Raw genomic sequence first — 17429 nt, 5'->3', positions numbered from 1 at the left:
GGATAAAAGAACTTAACTAAAAACTAACTCGCCGACCTTGGAAGTAAAGAGTGCTTCTTTGTATAGGGAGAAGTAGAGGAACACAGTAAGGCTCCATGAATGAGGAAGTGTCTGAAGTGTATGCAGAGTTTTTTTCAGGTGAAATCTCCTCTCCCACAGGCTGAATACTTCTGTCAACTTTATAAACCAGAAATTGTTATCAATGAGCTAGATGTGCAAGTGGGGCGAGTGCGGCTTCTACGGAAACAAAGTGAGGCTGTCCATGTTCAGAGGTAAACAGGGTTTTAAACCAATCTGAGAACTATGAAGTTGTCGGGACGTCTAGTCCAGCCCCTTACCTTTGAGCAGAATTTATGTCTGAACTGTGATCTCCCCACCGTGCTGTGTGGTAATGAGTAGTGTTTTCCAAAGTACAAAAACAAAGTAGTGTTTTCTGTATCTGCAGGTTCAACCAATTGTGAACTGAAAGTATTCGAAAAAAGAAAGTTCCAAAAAGCAAAACTTGAGTTTGTCACACATGAGCACTGTGCAGAATCCACACAAATGAAGTGATAATGTGGGCATACCCTGCTGCAGCATCCCATTATTTCACAGATCCTCAGTCTCCCTCCAGCACTCGTTTGAGTATTGTTTGCCTCACTTCTTATCATTATTCCCTAAACCCTGCAGTGTAACAACTATACCACTTACGTTGTATTAGGTATTATAAGTAATCTGGAGATGATTTAAAGTATATAGGAGGATGTATGTGAGTTATATGCAAATACTACATCATTTTATACATGGGGCTTGAGCATCTATGGATTTTGGTATCCACAGGGGCCCTAGAACCAGTTCCCGTCAGACACCGAGGGCGACTCTGTGTGCTGTGACAGATGTGATGGTCATTTGTGACTTGGGACTAGCAAAGATGAATCCTTGATTTTATTCCCTCTGGTGTATTTAGTTAAGTAAGTCTCTTTTGGAAGTCAGGCTCTGGCCTAACATTAGTCTGTAAATTCCTTGAAGGCAGGGGTTATATGAGATTCTGAAATTTAAAAACCCATTGCCGTTGAGTTGATTCTGACTCATGGCGACCCTATAGGACAGAGTAGAACTGCTCTGTAGGGTTTCCAAGGAGCGCCTGGTGGATTCAAACTGCAGACCTTTTGGTTAGCAGCCGTAGCTCGTAACCACTATGCCACCAGGGTTGAGATCTAGGTAACATTTATTAAATACTTACTAAATGGCTTGATGGAGCCCCGGTGGCACAGTGGTTCAGAGCTTGGCTGCTAACCAAAAAAGGTTGGCAGTTCGAATCCACTAGCTGCTCCTTGGAATCCCTATGGGGCAGTTCTACTCTGTCCTGTAGGGTCACTATGAGTTGGAATTGACTCAACAGCAGTGGGTTTATATGGCTAGATATTATACTAAGTACTTTGCATGTTTTTTTCATGTAGTGATTATAGTAATCATATGAACTAGGTACTATTATTATCGACATTTCATAGGTGAGGAAGCTTAAGCTTAGAGAGGTTAAGAAATTTTCCCAAGATGGCCTAGCTAGTACAGACAATATGTTGTTGATGTTTTAAAATCTCTAGAGCCTAGTAAAGTACCGGGTGCATAAATACTCGGTGTTTACAGGATGAATGAATTGTGTAATTCATATGATGTAAGAATATCTTTAGGGCAAGAGGACATCACTGTGAGGTGTCTTCGCATTCCTGTTTGTTGAATCTGGAAAATCTGGTTCCTCACAGCAGAAGCCTGGAGGCTGGCTTCTGATTGCTTTTTCCCGTTCCCAGGAAGAAGCTCACTTTTGCAGCCACGCGGCCGTCCTCTGTTCTTATTGAACAGCTCGCTGTGTGTGTCAGTAAAGGGGAGCCTGTGTTGCTAGTGGGAGAGACCGGAACCGGCAAAACCTCTACTGTGCAGTACTTGGCTCACGTTACAGGTGAGTCATAGAGAGGAACACCTCTGCCTCTAGAAAATGAACTTTTTATACTGGTTGCCTTTTTTTTTTTTTTTTTTTTTTAATAAAGTCAAAGAACACTGGTGTTTAAAAAGTGCCACCACTCTACAAATAATCTTTTTCTCTAGAAATAAACCTCTCTGAACAGATTGGTATTATTTTTTTCAGTTCTAATCTATGTACCACAAATACATATACTATATAAATTTTGTTTTGAAACCAAATTAGTATTATACTCTATGTATTGCACTGAGTTAAGCAAATTAAGCAACTTTTAAAACAACTGCCTCATTGTTTTTAATGACTGATATTACACATATTTAACGACCAAATAATATTATTATAATAAATTATAAATATAATTTATATGTATTAAATTTATTTAGTCCTAATTTATAGGCATTGACTTATTGAAGGACATTTTTTGTTGTTTTCAGTTACCTGAGCTAGCATAATAATTCCACAGTGAATCTTCTTATGTGAAAACTTTGAATGGTTAATACTCCTGTAAGTAAAATGGGAGGATCAAAGGAAATACACACTTTTAAGTTTGTTAAAATTTACCATGTACCCATGTTTCCACATCCTTACCACACAGGACATTACCAGTCTTTAAATTTTTGGAGTTACTTTTTGCCCCTTTCTTTTTTAAAGGCCACCGTTTGAGGGTTGTCAATATGAATCAACAAAGTGACACTGCAGACTTGCTTGGAGGGTAAGTGATGTGTAATATTTTTTCTTGTTTTTTACTCTGTTTTTTGCTTGATGTAAGAAACATTTTCCCATAAAGCTCAAAACATGCCTTGGAAGAAACGTTCATAGCCTTGCACCAATTCCCCCAGCCCGGCAAGAGTATTGGAATTTTTTGAACTGATCCTGGACATATATATGTTTCTCTTCATTTTAAAAAACACTTGAGGTCCTTGCTCTCAAAGAGCATACTCTGGGATGGGGAGAACAAAATCAGATAAGTATGTAATCAGCTTGTATTTGTGAATTCAGTACAGTTGATCTAAGTTCCAGAGTCACACTGCCTTCAGTCTAGACTCTTCTGTAGTTCAGTAATCTTTGAAGCATTAAGTAGAGTGTCAGTTCTCTTCTTGGTAAAATGGTGCTCATGGGACTCTACTGTGGTCATTAAAATGCCCTACTTCCCTGTTGGTGTTTTTGATAATACTAGTTTCGTGAACAATTTTAGCTTGTGTTGAAGGCTATAGAACTGATGGATGCTATAGGCATATCTTATACTGAGCCATATTGGAATCTGTCCCATTAACTCATTATTGCTTAAAAAAAAATCCTTTAAAGGCATAAAATAATAGAATTTACTGTCCCTTTTGCTCTTTATGGAATCTGCCAGAAAGCTCTTCATTTATCTAAGGGCATGGTATGCTGTAGCAGTATTTCATTGCCACTCCTTCCGTATGGCACACTCCTACCTGCTCTGGCTAGAGTATTACATGGAATCCTGGTTCTTTTTGGTGCCTTTCTACTTTTTGCCCTCCTAACACATTACTTCTATTCTGCTCACACATGTCTTTAAGGTTCTAATTAAAGCTTTTAAATTTATCTTCTGCCTTATAATCTATTAGCTGGGGCTTATCTTTCTTACTCTGATTCTACTTTTACTTTATTTTTCCCGAGTGGTCTTTCCACCTTGCTTTAATTTTACTTTTGTTTAGGTAATTGCCCCTCAATTTCCTTATTCCCTGATTGAGATACTTGGCAATGTGTTCTTATTAATATATGAGGCATGTAGTTTTTATTTTTTATTTATTTATTGTGCTTTAGGTGAAAGTTTACAAATCAAGTCAGTCTCTCATACAAAAAGCCATACCCACCCCGCTGTGCACTCCCAGCTGCTCTCCTCCTGAGATAGCACACTCCTCCTCTCCACCCTGTATTCCCCGTATCCATTCAGCCAGCTCCTGTCCCCCTCTTCCTTCTCGTCTTGCCACCAGACAGGAGCTACCCACGTAGTTTCATGTGTCTAGTTGAGCCAAGAAGCTCATTCCTCACCAATATCATTTTCTGTCTTATAGTCCAGTGCAGTCCCTATCAGGGGGGCATGCAGTTTTAATCAGGCATGTCTATACTACTGTGTATTTTTCTGTTTTGTACCTATATGTGTCTTCAGTAATGTTCTACTATTTAGTATTCAAAACACAAATGGCATTAATCTTGCCTAATTGAACATGAACAAGGTCTCTCTCTTCTAATAATTTGTAGTATTATAACATCATCCATTGCAAGTAGTTTTAAATGTAGCGAGTACACAGGAGCCCACCTGTGTCCTAATGCAATTGATATTACAAAAAGGTTGGAATCAGATTATCCAATGACTGAAATTTTGTTTTGGCATCAGCTTGGTGAAAAGAATATATCAATTTTTCCTTGTTAATAGGTTAATATCAACTATCAAAAGGAAACTTTTCTACTCTTCAAATTATGTACAGTTGGAAGTATGCCTTTTTTCTACACTCTGGTATTACTAGAAAGTGGTGTAAATTAGATCTTTTAATGTATATTACATTTTAGATATTTGGGTGACTCCCTTGCTTAAGAATCCTTATATATAAGATCGGAAGACCAAAAATAGTTAAAAGACAAAAGAAGGCAAGGGAATGGAAAACAAAATTTAGGAATAGGTGAGGATATAGAATAGAGAAGGAGCGATATTCCCATTCTGGGGAGGGGTGGTTACTTCCATCTTAGTTATAGTTCCATAATTTTATTATCACGTTGTATAACTTCTATTAAGTATATTTTAATATAAGTTGCCATCAAGTTGACCCCGACAAATAGCGACCCTTTAGGACAGAGTAGAACTGTCCTGTAGGGTTTCCAAGGAGTAGCTAGTGGATTTTGAACTGCCAACCTTTTGGTTGGCAGGCAAATGCTTAAACGCTGGGCCACTAGGGCTCCAAGTATATTTTGCATATATTAAATACTATGTTATAAAAGAGATGTATAGATTTAGTCTGGTTTGCAAGTCTGGATCCTTTAGATTGATTTTTTTAAAAATTGTTATTAAGGATAAAGAAACTTCCTAAAAGTAAGGCCTTAAAGGTTGTTAGACTCAAACTATTTACATTATTGCAGATTACCTTATAATTTTTTGTTAGTGTATATACCCCCTTGTTTTTTATTAGTATCATGGTATATATTTTTCTTCACTTAATTTTTAACCTATTTTTATTGTTATATTTAAAGTAGGTTTTTTGTAGGCAGCATATAGGCCTTCATATTACCTGTGAGTAGAGAACTAAACCAAATTCCAACAGAGAGTTAGGGATGGGGGAGACTTAAGAGACTCCATGAAAAACAGTAGAGGGCACAGAGGACTTGGATGAAGCAGATAAAATCATAGAAAGAGAAAGCGCAGCACTCAGTAGTAAATAGAGAGCATAGGTTCACATCACTGACTACTGGGAAGAGGCAGCATCTGGGGGAGAAACAAATACGGAGAAGGGGCTGTAACCCTTGGAGAAGTTGGCGATGAAGAGAAAGAAAAAAAGTAAGAGAGGGAAATAGAAGATCTCTTAGAAATAGAACAAAACAAAAGAAACAAGCCAACAAAAAACAGCCGACCTGCCTCGTCCTCATCACCACCCATAGGACCATCCACAGAAGGCGGGCAGAAGATGAGCACACGCTCGGAACCAGGAACCCTGACCATGAAATGAATAGTTTTTTTTTTTTTTTTTTTTCAGTAGTTTTAATTACTTAGCATATACTGTTTTATGTCTCTTTTATACTTTGCTCTATAACACAATACATAAACAAAACATGTTTATTACATTACAATTTTGGAGAATTGCTTTGTTTTGGCCATTTTCAAATGAAATTTTATATACAGTCCCAGCTAAGTTACTAGCTTGTAGAGCCAGATTTTCTAGACCACCTTCTTGGCCTTTAGGTAACTCCTGAGGCATCTTTTCTGTAGGAGATACTTTGAAAACCCTGCTCTTAAATGGTTCATAGTTTGTCTAGCCATTTCTCTATTTTGGGTGTCAAGTTGGTTCCCATTGAGTGTTTGTGTTGTAGTTGATTTTTTGGTTTTTCTGAAATGTATACATGGTTATTTTTTCAGTAATTCAAATATGTGTTGATTTAACTGTATTTCAGCCATAATGCTCAACTTTGAGTGAAGTTTTCCTTTGAGGAACTCAGTCTAATTTGGAATATTAAGCTGCTTTCTCAAATTCAGTAGACTGAGTCAATTAATAGTAGTAATAATTGTAACAGCTAACTCTTATATGGTACTCATTATGTGCCAGGCACTATTTTGACTGCTTTATATATGTTAACTCATTTGGCTTTAACAACCATGAGGTATATACCACACTTATCCCCATTTTATATAAGAGTGATCTGAGGATCAGAGGGATTAAGTAGTTTGTTCGAGGTAATGGCACATCTGTGATTTGAACCCAGGCAGTCTGGCTTGAGCATCCGTGTTCTTGACCATTATTCTGCGCCTTGGATCCCATTTTTGCCATTATTTTTAAGACCAGCACTTTTATTTAAAGTAACATGTATGTTTAATTTCTTACCACTTCTACTGTTGTCATTCTAATTCATCATCTCTTACCTGGATCAGTGCTTTGGCCTCTTATCACTTTAATTCTACCGCTGACCTCCCTGCAGTCTCTTTTCCACCTAATAGTTGGAATGATCTTTTAAAAGTATAGTCAAATCACATCATTCTCTTCCTCAGAACCCTCCATTGACTTCTCAGTCCATGTAGAATAAAATTCAAAGGCTTTATATTAACCTCTAAGACCCTTCTTAATCTGGCCACTGGTGCTTCTCTGACATAATCACCTTCCCTCACCTGTGCTACTGAGCTTCAGCTACACCCTGTTCCATGTTGCACCTTGATGGTTCTGTTTCCTCCATGTGGTGCCCCTTCCCACCCACAGATGTCTACTTAGCTTACTCCCTTGCTTCATTTAGGTCTCCTTCAAATGTCCCCTCTTCAACAAAACCTTCTTGACTATAGCCAAATGACCAGCACCCCATCACATAGCCTCCATTTACCTGATATTTGATAGTAGATTTCTTTATTATCTTTCTCTTAAGATTGTAAGCTACATGGTGGCAGAATCTTGTAGGTCTTTTTTACTCAATGCCTAACACATAGTAAGTTCTCAATAAATATTTGTTGAATAAGTGGAATAAAGAACTGTCTCCATTAATGTCATTAGTGCCTTTATGGGTAAGTGAAAATGAGTTTGAAGTTTCAATGCTTGCCATTTTCTTTCTGAAACCAGACTCTTCCAAAAAAGTGCTCAGTATTAGGGCATTGGCTTTTTATCCCTTGCATTGTCCCTCCCACACAGACCAGTAAGTAAATAGTAATCCATTAGTTTTGGAATTGTTCTTGACTTTTCTGAAGCATATTTTGGTATCATTTCAGGTCCCAACTAAAATTATTTTTCTTGGAAAGAAAATTTACATCATTATCTTCTTGGATTGTAGATTTGACATCGCAGGCCACAGAAAGTTATATACTTAACATTTTCCAGTGTCCAAGTGATACATTTTAAATGATGGTAAAAGAAGTAAGGAACGATTAATGCTGGTTGAGCAACTTATCTTTTAGCTAGAGCAGTGTTTCCCAGCCATTTAAAAAAAATTATCCCAACCCCATTCAACTTTCCCAGGAAAATTAAATTTAAATTACTAATTTCCTAACTCTATATTGGGAGAAATTAAATACTAAAACATAAAGAGTGGATTTGGGGAGCCACAAACCATTGCAATGTCCAGGATTTTTTTTTTTGTCCTTCTGCCCCACCCCGAAACTAATTTTGTCCCCTTGGAAGTGATATCACCCCCCGCGAGAATGCGTAGACTGAGTTCATATTACTTAAGTAAATCAGTTTCAAGTGTATTTTTCTTCTAACATGTCCTGAAATCTTTTTGGCCAATTTAATAAAGTATGGTTTATCATTAAGTGTTATACATAATGTTTATTTAAACATGTTAATAAATGACATGCCTTTTACTGGCCAACTAGGAATTTTTTTTTTTTTTTTATAACTCTTATCTAATAATAGTCTTTACCTTTATTATAGGCCCTTCAAACACTTGGATGGGAGAAATGCATTTTAGTTTAAAACTTCTAAGAGATTAAAAATTTCGGGGGGTAGTATTTCTGATTTTGATTAAATGAAATTCTAAGCCTAATGCTGTTTTTTGAGCTGTGTTCTCTCATTTCTGCTAGCTCCAGCTCTTTGTGAGTCACATTTACCTTTTATTTCAGTTATAAGCCAGTGGATCATAAGCTTATTTGGCTGCCTTTACGGGAGGGATTTGAGGAACTCTTTGCGCAGACATTTTCCAAGAAGCAGAACTTTACATTCTTGGGGCATATTCAGACCTGTTACAGGCAGAAACGCTGGCACGATCTCCTGAGACTAATGCAGCATGTTCACAAGTCAGCTGTCAACAAGGATGGAAAAGAGAGTGAAACTGGTAAGGATGTGACCCAGCCTGCTGGTAGGAGGGTATGATGCTGGGGTTCAGTTAGCAGAATTAGGGGAGGAGTTTGGGGGGAAGAATAAAGCACTACAAATCAAAGCCTCATAGGACTTGGGGCAAAGGTGACTTGTGATGAAGTGTAGCTACTCTCAGGAGTCTAGGCATGATTCTCACAGAAACGTATCTGGTAATGCTGATGAATAAGTACTGGTGGTGGTCAGTCAGTGGTAATATTGATGTACAAGTAACATGTAGTGATCGGTAGGTCACCTTTTCTCAGCAAAAGAGCTAATTTCCAGAGAACTGAGCTGTATTCCATAGCCAAGGGCTTTTGGCAGCTTGCTTAAAATTTCTGTGCTTCTTTGTCTATAAAATGGGAATAAGAGTACCTGCTTTGAAGGGTCAGTGGGATAAATGAGTTAATAAACACACAAATGAGTTAGTTAGTATAGTGCTGGCTCATAGTTAAAAAAACCGAAAAATAAACCAAACCCATTGCCGTCGAGTTGATTCCGACATATAGCAATCCTGTAGGACAGAGTAGAACTGCCCCATACGGTTTCCAAGGAGCGTTTAACCGCTATGCTGCACATAGTTAGCATTATATAAATGCTTAGACTTATTCTTTTTACACTTCTAAGATGCTTAACTTTTGTGTGAGTTTCTCTAGCTGTATGTTTCACGTGTGTTTAAAATTTGTAATGAGTCCCTGGGTGGTGCAAATGGTAAATGCACTCAGCTGCTCAACCGAAAGGTTGGAGGTTCTAGCCACCCAGAGACACCTCAAAAGAAAGGCCTGGTGGTCTACCTGCGAAAAATCAGCCACTGAAAAGCCCTATGGAGCACAGTTCTCCAGTACACACGGGGTCTCCGTGAGTCCAAGTTGATTCTACAACAACTGGTTTTGTTGAAAAGTTGTATGTATTACTCAAACTGTTTATTAAATTCTTGTCTTCATTCTTTTCTAGGATTACTTCTAAAAGAGAAGTGGGAAGCATTTGGCCTTAGACTCAGCCATGCCCAACAACAGATGAAAATGACTGAAAATGCCTTATTGTTTGCCTTTGTGGAGGTATTTTGTTTTAGTTACTTAGGTTAAGGGAATGTTGATATAATGCAAAATCCAAGTTTTAGGCAGGCTGCTATTTTGTGTTCTCTTCAGGTTGATATTTTAGTACTTTCTGTTTAGAATTTAATAAACACTTAATGAAATAATACTTTGGGAGGGGGGAAGATTTTGAAAAATACCCTTTATGTGAGTTATAAAATCTTCATGGGTGCCATTCTTATTTTTTTAAAAGATGTAGTTGAGGATAAATAGTGAACCCTGTATTCTTTTATAGCCTCTTCTCTGTGTGTGTGTGTGTCAGTCAGAGAAAGAACCATTCTCTTTAATGCTCCATTTTTTAGTTTAAATTTTATCTTGTGGTTGTTGAGAATATACACAGCAAACATACATTCAGTTGTTTCTGCATTTACCATTTAGTGACATTGATTACATTCTTGGAGTTATGCAACCATTCTCATTTTCCTTTTGTGAGTTGTTCCTCTCGTGTTAACATAAACTCACTGTTCCCTAAGGTTCCTGTCTCATCTTTCGAGTTGCTGTTACCAGTTTGATCCCATACAGATTGTTCTTAAAAGAGCATAATGCTCAAGGCAGACATTTTTTACTAGTTAAGCTAAATTATTGTTTGGTTTTAAGAAGACTTCAGGGGATATTACTGGTTTAAGGTTAGTACCCTATTTTTTTTTTTTCTTTACGTGTCTGTCTATTCGTTATACTGTGGGGGCTTGTGTGTTGCTGTGATGCTGGAAGCTATGCCACTGGTATTCAGATACCAGCAGGGTCACCCACGGAGGACAGGTTTCAGCTAAGCTTCCAGACTAAGACAGACTAGGAAGAAGGACTCGGCAGCCTATTTCTGAAAAGCATTAGCCAGTGAAAACCTTATGAATAGCAGTGGAACATTGTCTGATATAGTGCTGGAAGATGAGCCCCCCAGGTTGGAAGGCACTCAAAAGATGACTGGGGAAGAGATGCCTCCTCAAAGTAGAGTCGACCTTAATGATGAGGATGGAGTAAAGCTTCCGGGACCTTCATTTGCTGATGTGGCGTGACTCAAAATGAGAAGAAACAGCTGCAAGCGTCCATTAATAATCGGAACCTGGAATGTACGAAGTATCAATCTGGGGAAATCGGATATCGTCAAAAATGAAATGGAATGCATAAACATCGATATCCCAGGCATTAGTGAGCTGAAATGAACTGGTATTGACCATTTTGAATCAGACAATCATATAGTCTACTATGCTGGGAATGACAACTCGAAGAGGAATGATGTTGCATTCATCGTCAAAAAGAACATTTCAAAATCTATCCTGAAGTACAGTGCTGTCAGTGATAGGATAATATCCATACGCCTACAAGGAAGACCAGTTAATATGACTGTTATTCAGATTTACACACCAACCACCAGGGCCAAAGATGAAGAAATAGAAGATTTTTTATCAGCTGCTACAGTCTGAAATTGACGGAACATGCAGTCAAGATGCATTGATAATTACTGGCGACTGGAACGCAAAAGTTGGAAACAAAGAAGAAGGATCAGTAGTTGGAAAATATGGCCTTGGTGATAGAAACAATGCCGGAGATCGAATGATAGAATTTTGCAAGGCCAACAACTTCTTCATTGCAAATACCTTCTTTCACCAACATAAACGGTGACTATACACATGGACCTCGCCAGATGGAACACACAGAAATCAAATTGACTACATTTGTGGAAAGAGATGATGGAAAAGCTCAGTTTCATCAGTTAGAACCAGGCCAGGGGCCGACTGTGGAACAGACCATCAGTTGCTCATATGCAAGTTCAAGCTGAAACTGAAGAAAATCAGAGCAAGTCCACAAGAACCAAAATATGACCTTGAGTATATCCCACCTGAATTCAGAGACCATCTCAGGAATAGATTTGACGCATTGAACACTAGTGACCGCAGACCAGACAAGTTGTGGAATGACATCAAGGACATCATCCATGAAAAAGCAAGAGGTCACTGAAAAGACAGAAAAGAAAGAAAAGACCAAGATGGATGTCAGAGGACACTCTGAAACTTGCTCTTGAGCATCAAGCAGCTAAAACAAAAGGAAGAATCAATGAAGTAAAAGGACTGAACAGAAGATTTCAAAGGGCCTCTCGAGAAGACAAAGTAAAGTATTATAATGACATGTGCAAAGAGCTGGAGATGGAAAACCAAAAGGGAAGAACATGCTCGGCGTTTCTCAAGCTGAAAGAACTAAAGAAAAAATTCAAGCCTCGAGTTGCAATAGTGAAGGATTCCATGGGGAAAATATTACAAGATGCAGGAAGCATCAAAAGAAGATGGAAGGAATACACAGAGTCATTTTACCAAAAAGAATTAGTCAGTGTTCAACCATTTCAAGAGGTGGCATATGATCAGGACCTGATGGTACTGAAGGAAGAAGTCCAAGCTGCTCTGAAGGCGTTGGCGAAAAACAAGGCTCCAGGAATTGATGGAATATCAATTGAGATGTTTCAGCAAACAGATGCAGTGCTGGAGGTGCTCACTCATTTATGCCAAGAAATATGGAAGACAGCTTCCTGGCCAACTGACTGGAAGAGATCCATATTTATGCCTATTCCCAAGAAAGGTGATCCAACTGAATGTGGAAATTATAGAACAATATCGTTAATATCACACGGAAGCAAAATTTTGCCGAAGATCATTCAAAAACGGCTGCAGCAGTATATTGACAGGGAACTGCCAGAAATTCAGGCCAGTTTCAGAAGAGGACGTGGAACCAGGGCTATCATTGCTGATGACAGATGGATCCTGGTTGAAAGCAGAGAATAACAGAAGGATGTTTACCTGTGTTTTATGGACTATGCAAAGGCATTCGACTGTGCGGATCATAACGAATTATGGATAACACTGAGAAGAATGGGAATTCCAGAACACTTAATTGTGCTCATGAGGAACCTTTACATGGATCAAGAGGCAGTTGTTCAGACAGAACAAGGGGATACTGATTGGTTTAAAGTCAGGAAAGGTGTGCATGAGGGTTGTATTCTTTCACCATACCTATTTAATCTGTATGCTGAACAACTAATCTGAGAAGCTGGACTATATGAAGAAGAATGGGGCATCAGGATTGGAGGAAGACTCATTAACAACCTGCGTTATGCAGATGACACAATCTTGCTTACTGAAAGTGAAGAGGACTTGAAGCACTTACTAATGAAGATCAAATACCACAGCCTTCAGTATGGATTACACGTCAACATAAAGAAAACAAAAATCTTCACAACTGGACCAGTGAGTAACATCATGATAAACGGAGAAAAGATTGAAGTTGTCAAGGCTTTCATTTTACTTGGATCCCCAATCCACAGCCATGGAAGCAGCAGTCAAGAAATCAAAAGATGCATTGCATTGGGCAAATCTGCTGCAAATGACTTCTTCAAAGTGTTGAAGAGCAAAGATGTCACCCTGAAGACTAAGGTGCGCCTAACCCAAGCCATGGTATTTTCAGTCTCATCATATGCATGTGAAAGCTGAACAATGAAGAAGGAAGACTGAAGAAGAGTTGATGCCTTTAAATTGTGGTGTTGGCGAAGAACATTGAATATACCATGGACTGGCAAAAGAACGAACAGATTTGTTTTGGAAGAAGTGCAGCCAGAATGCTCCTTAGAGACAAGGATGGCGAGACTGCGTTTTACATACTTTGGACATGTTGTCAGAAGGGATGAGTCCCTGGAGAAGGACATCATGCTTGGCAGAGTACAGGGTTAGCATAAGAGAGGAAGACCCTCAATGAGGTGGATTGACACAGTGGCTGCAACAGTGAGCTCAAGCATAACAATGATTGTAAGGATTGCGCAGGACCGGGCAGTGTTTCGTTCTGTTGTGCGTAGGGTCGCTATGAGTCGGAACTGACTCGATGGCACCTAACAACAACAGGAACCCTATTTTTTATTCCTGGGTTTGAACAGTTCCGTTTGCTATCTTGTGACTCTGTAAGAAAGGTCAGCTTGATTAAACATTAGTGATTTAGGCTATTTTTTTTTGTCTTTTTAATTGTTTCTCTGATACTCTTTAGTCCACCTCTGTATGTCCCTAAAGGAGGTAGGTGTCTGATTTGAGATGGTGGTTTGGTGAGAGAGAGAAGTATCAGTCAGTTATATGTCCACTGGTGTGGGAAATTTGGTCATCAGTGTTTAATCTTAATATGACTGTTTCTAAAAGAAGCAACTAAAATGTCAAGTGCTCTATTAATACACTGGAATAAGTAAATTTGTTCTGTTTTATTTTTTAAAATAAATTTATAGAAGATACTTTGTTAGGATCCGTATGAAAACAAAAGTGTAGATCAGTTTAATACCAATAAAATAATTTCCATTTTTGATGTGTCATTTGAGTGGATTATAAGAGTTTTCATTGCTCTGAGAAATAGAGCTTGAGGAACTAAAATCTCTTTTCAGGCTAGACCTGCAGAAATATGATTTTAGATCTTCAAAAAAAAAAATCCAAACCCATCGCTGTTGAGTTGATTCTGACTCATAGCGATCTTCTTCAGAGACTGAGATGCTGTTAATACAACCACTGAACCCTCTGGTGATTTAGACATTTATCTGATCTTGGTGTACTTGTAACCTGACCTCATATTTATTTTTAGTACCTTTAATATTTAAGCTGTTTTGCCCATACCTGAATACATTGTAGGTTAGCATTTACCTAACCACCTATATAATGAGAAGATCTAGTTTATTGCATCTTAGGCTCAAAGATACTCCCTTGGGCCTTTTGGCCTTTTTGGGCATTTGAAAAGTTAACTAGGCCATACTCTGCAGACCTGATGGCAACCGTTTGGCAGCTAGGACTAGGCTCACAAAGTGGGAGAGGTTTGCCCTTGCCTCTATTTCTAACCTTGCTTTTGGTGAGTGTGCCATTATTTGAAATGGATTCTTAACATGTGACTTTATCTTCTTCTAGGGCACATTAGCTCAGGCTGTAAAGAAAGGAGAGTGGATCTTGTTGGATGAGATTAATCTGGCTGCTCCAGAAACATTGGAATGCCTGAGTGGTTTACTTGAAGGCTCCTATGGCTCCCTGGTGTTGCTGGATCGAGGAGACACAGGTAGCACTAGGACCCCTTGGGTGTTTGACTTAGTGCCAAGCCTTTTGGCCAGTTTAGAGTGAGATTCTTTTGATTAGGTGGATTATATGGGCCTCCCAGCAGGATTTGTTCATTTTTTAGCTCTTCTTCTGCAAAGTGCATTGTACTGTTGTTAGGCGATATGGTGAATGCAAGGGTGAAAAAGACATAATTTGTAAAGGCATGTGGGTTGTGGATACTAGACATGCACATAAAGTGACAGAATACTCACAGGTGAATAGGTGATAAAAGACATAAGTAACTTTGAATAACCACACAAAAAAAGATGAAAGAATGGCAGCATCTAATTAAATTGTATACATAGGTCTGTACAGAGATTTCAGTGGGGTTTTAGAAAAGATAAGGAGGGATTGAGCAGCCAGCACCAACCTGAGGCAGGGTTGCTAGACCTGGGGTTCTGTCGAGCTAGCATTTCCCTGGGAACCTGTGGCTAATCACTTGATTTTTATAAGCTGTTAAAAATTTATGATTTTCTCCTAACAGAGCCATTGGTTCGTCATCCTGACTTCCGCTTATTTGCCTGCATGAATCCAGCAACTGATGTGGGCAAAAGAAATCTCCCACCAGGCATTAGAAACAGGTGAGGGGACGTGGCCTGATGTCGGAGACATTTTTTATTGATAGATTGGAAATAATTGATGTAACCAAACTTCATAACATTGAACAGAGTGTTTGAAATTTTTTGGCCTCCAATAGTGGACTGTATTTTCCTTTGTCAAAATTCTCTACTTTTGGTAGGTGGTATTAGTAAGAGAAACTCCAGAACACTGGAAAATTTCATTTCGGTTGTTAGTATGACACTTAATGGCTCATGGGTATTGTTGAAAGTCCTTCTTCCTCCTGATCCTACCTTGTAGCTATTAGAAATTTTTTATGTAACAGTATAAGTGCATTTCAGAAACATAGTCCTCTTTGGAGCATGGTGATGATCTGAAAAGGCCTTCTAAGTTTCTCTCAGTTTTCATCACCAAGCACAGGCATGAACACGGTACTTGGTTATCAGTGTTTTATGTGTGTAATATTTAGGAACAGATAAATGACCATAGTTCATGAATATCTAAAGTTACTGTTTTTGGTAGCCTTTTGTTTTATTTTGAGCTTTAAAATGCTGTTAAAAGTTGATTGGATTCTGCTTCATTATAAAACTAATAAAAGCTACTGAGGGAAATTTTAGAGGCTCCAATTGGTATGTATTTTCTCTTGCTCCAGCCATTTTATTTTTGGTAGCAAGGGAGTTTATTTCTTGTTGTACATATATTTTGTTACACATACACCTTCTTAAAATGAGAATAAGTACATCTTATTTTTATAACTGTTTCACTTACAAAGACTATATATGGACGAGACTTCGTTGCCTGTGAGAAGTAATACCAGAACACAAAAACCCAACCCAGTGCTGTCGAGTCAATTCTGACTCATAGCAACCCTGTAGGACAAAATAGAACTGCCCCATGGGGTTTCCAAGGATAAGCAGTAGTAAAGGTGGTATTTTTGATAGCATCTATATTGCCTTTTATTTCATTTTGAACAGTCCATATCTCAAGTCGAAAGGCTTTTGTATTTTATACTGCAAGCAGTTAAAATGAGCTTACCTAACAACTTCTGTTTCCTGTTTTTCTGTTGTTGGAATAGCTGTATTAACTTCCTAAAAGATGGTTATTATTTAATAATTGTCTTATAGGTTCACAGAACTTTATGTAGAAGAATTAGACAGTAAAGAAGACTTACACATTCTTATTGTGGATTATCTGAAAGGATTGAGTGTGAACAAGAACACAGTGCAAGGAATCATAAAGTAAGTTCTCCTTGTGTGTCTATAATCTTTTCCTCAAACATAAAAAAATAATGTATTTCATGCATGTAGATGTTTGTTTTTCTTTTATGTATTTATTTTTTTGCTTCTAACAAGAGAAGACTGATGAAAGCAGTATTACTTGAATCTCTATTTTAAAGTTGGAACTTTATATGAACTTCCTTGGATTTTCCTAAGGAAACATACATAGGAACTGTGAATTACTACTACCTTTGAGAATATGTAAATAATTAGATAAAATTCTCGTAGTTGTTTGTGTACTCATAGCTAAGAGTTTGAATTTCTAGAGGAGATGTAAATGGCTTGTATTTTATTCTGTATTAATGAAATCTTAATTTTCGTATTTGTAATTTGTATACTAGCTATGTGGGATGTAAAAAGGTTGATATAGTTGATTCAGTCAAGTTTGGAATTAATAGATACTTAGCTGAATAGTGTATAGATAGAGTAGTCATGTGGCTTGGTGCTTTAATTTGAGTCTTCCCCTGGTTTTTGTATTCCATAAGGAAAGGGTCCAATCTTTTGTGTCGGACAAGCTTTGCGAGAAACAAATCATGCCATCTTGGGGAAGCCACTTAACTTAACTTCCTCTGTGTCCTCTAGAAAGAAATATACAATATGTAAAAAGGTTGAAAAGGATCATATTAGTGTTTTCAGGTTTATTTTGTGGTTAGTTCATTCATTTTTTAAATGCCCAGGAGCTAGGGATATAGCTGTTAATAAGACAGACAAAATCATGGTTCTTTTCATGGAGCTTTAATTCTAGAGGTGAAGATAACTAATAAAACTAATATGGAGAGGTGTAATATTATTTTAGGTTGTGATAAGTGAAGAAAAATAACACTTTATAAAGCAGTATGGGTCAGAAAGTGAAGTCTGGAAGTACTATTTCCAATACCTTAGGCAAGAAGGCATTTGTTTAAAATGCTTTAGAATTGAGCCTTGTTGGTACAACGGTTAAGTACTCA

The 17429-nt window shown here is 37.9% G+C and overlaps 1 protein-coding gene across 1 annotated transcript in view; it reads left to right on the top strand.

The window, feature by feature from the left end:
- Positions 1–17429, top strand: part of MDN1 (midasin AAA ATPase 1) — a 184470-nt gene that overhangs the window by 58780 nt on the left and 108261 nt on the right. The window contains exons 13-20 of the mRNA XM_049897303.1: positions 160–272; positions 1788–1936; positions 2609–2669; positions 8226–8437; positions 9412–9515; positions 14465–14609; positions 15132–15228; positions 16330–16443. Coding sequence (XP_049753260.1) covers positions 160–272; positions 1788–1936; positions 2609–2669; positions 8226–8437; positions 9412–9515; positions 14465–14609; positions 15132–15228; positions 16330–16443 — 995 coding nt within the window. The remainder of the gene's footprint in view (positions 1–159; positions 273–1787; positions 1937–2608; positions 2670–8225; positions 8438–9411; positions 9516–14464; positions 14610–15131; positions 15229–16329; positions 16444–17429) is intronic.

The sequence above is a fragment of the Elephas maximus genome, chromosome 1, assembly GCF_024166365.1.
Source record: "Elephas maximus indicus isolate mEleMax1 chromosome 1, mEleMax1 primary haplotype, whole genome shotgun sequence".
Taxonomy (NCBI): Eukaryota; Metazoa; Chordata; class Mammalia; order Proboscidea; family Elephantidae; genus Elephas; species Elephas maximus.
This window is presented reverse-complemented; position numbering and strand designations above follow the sequence as displayed.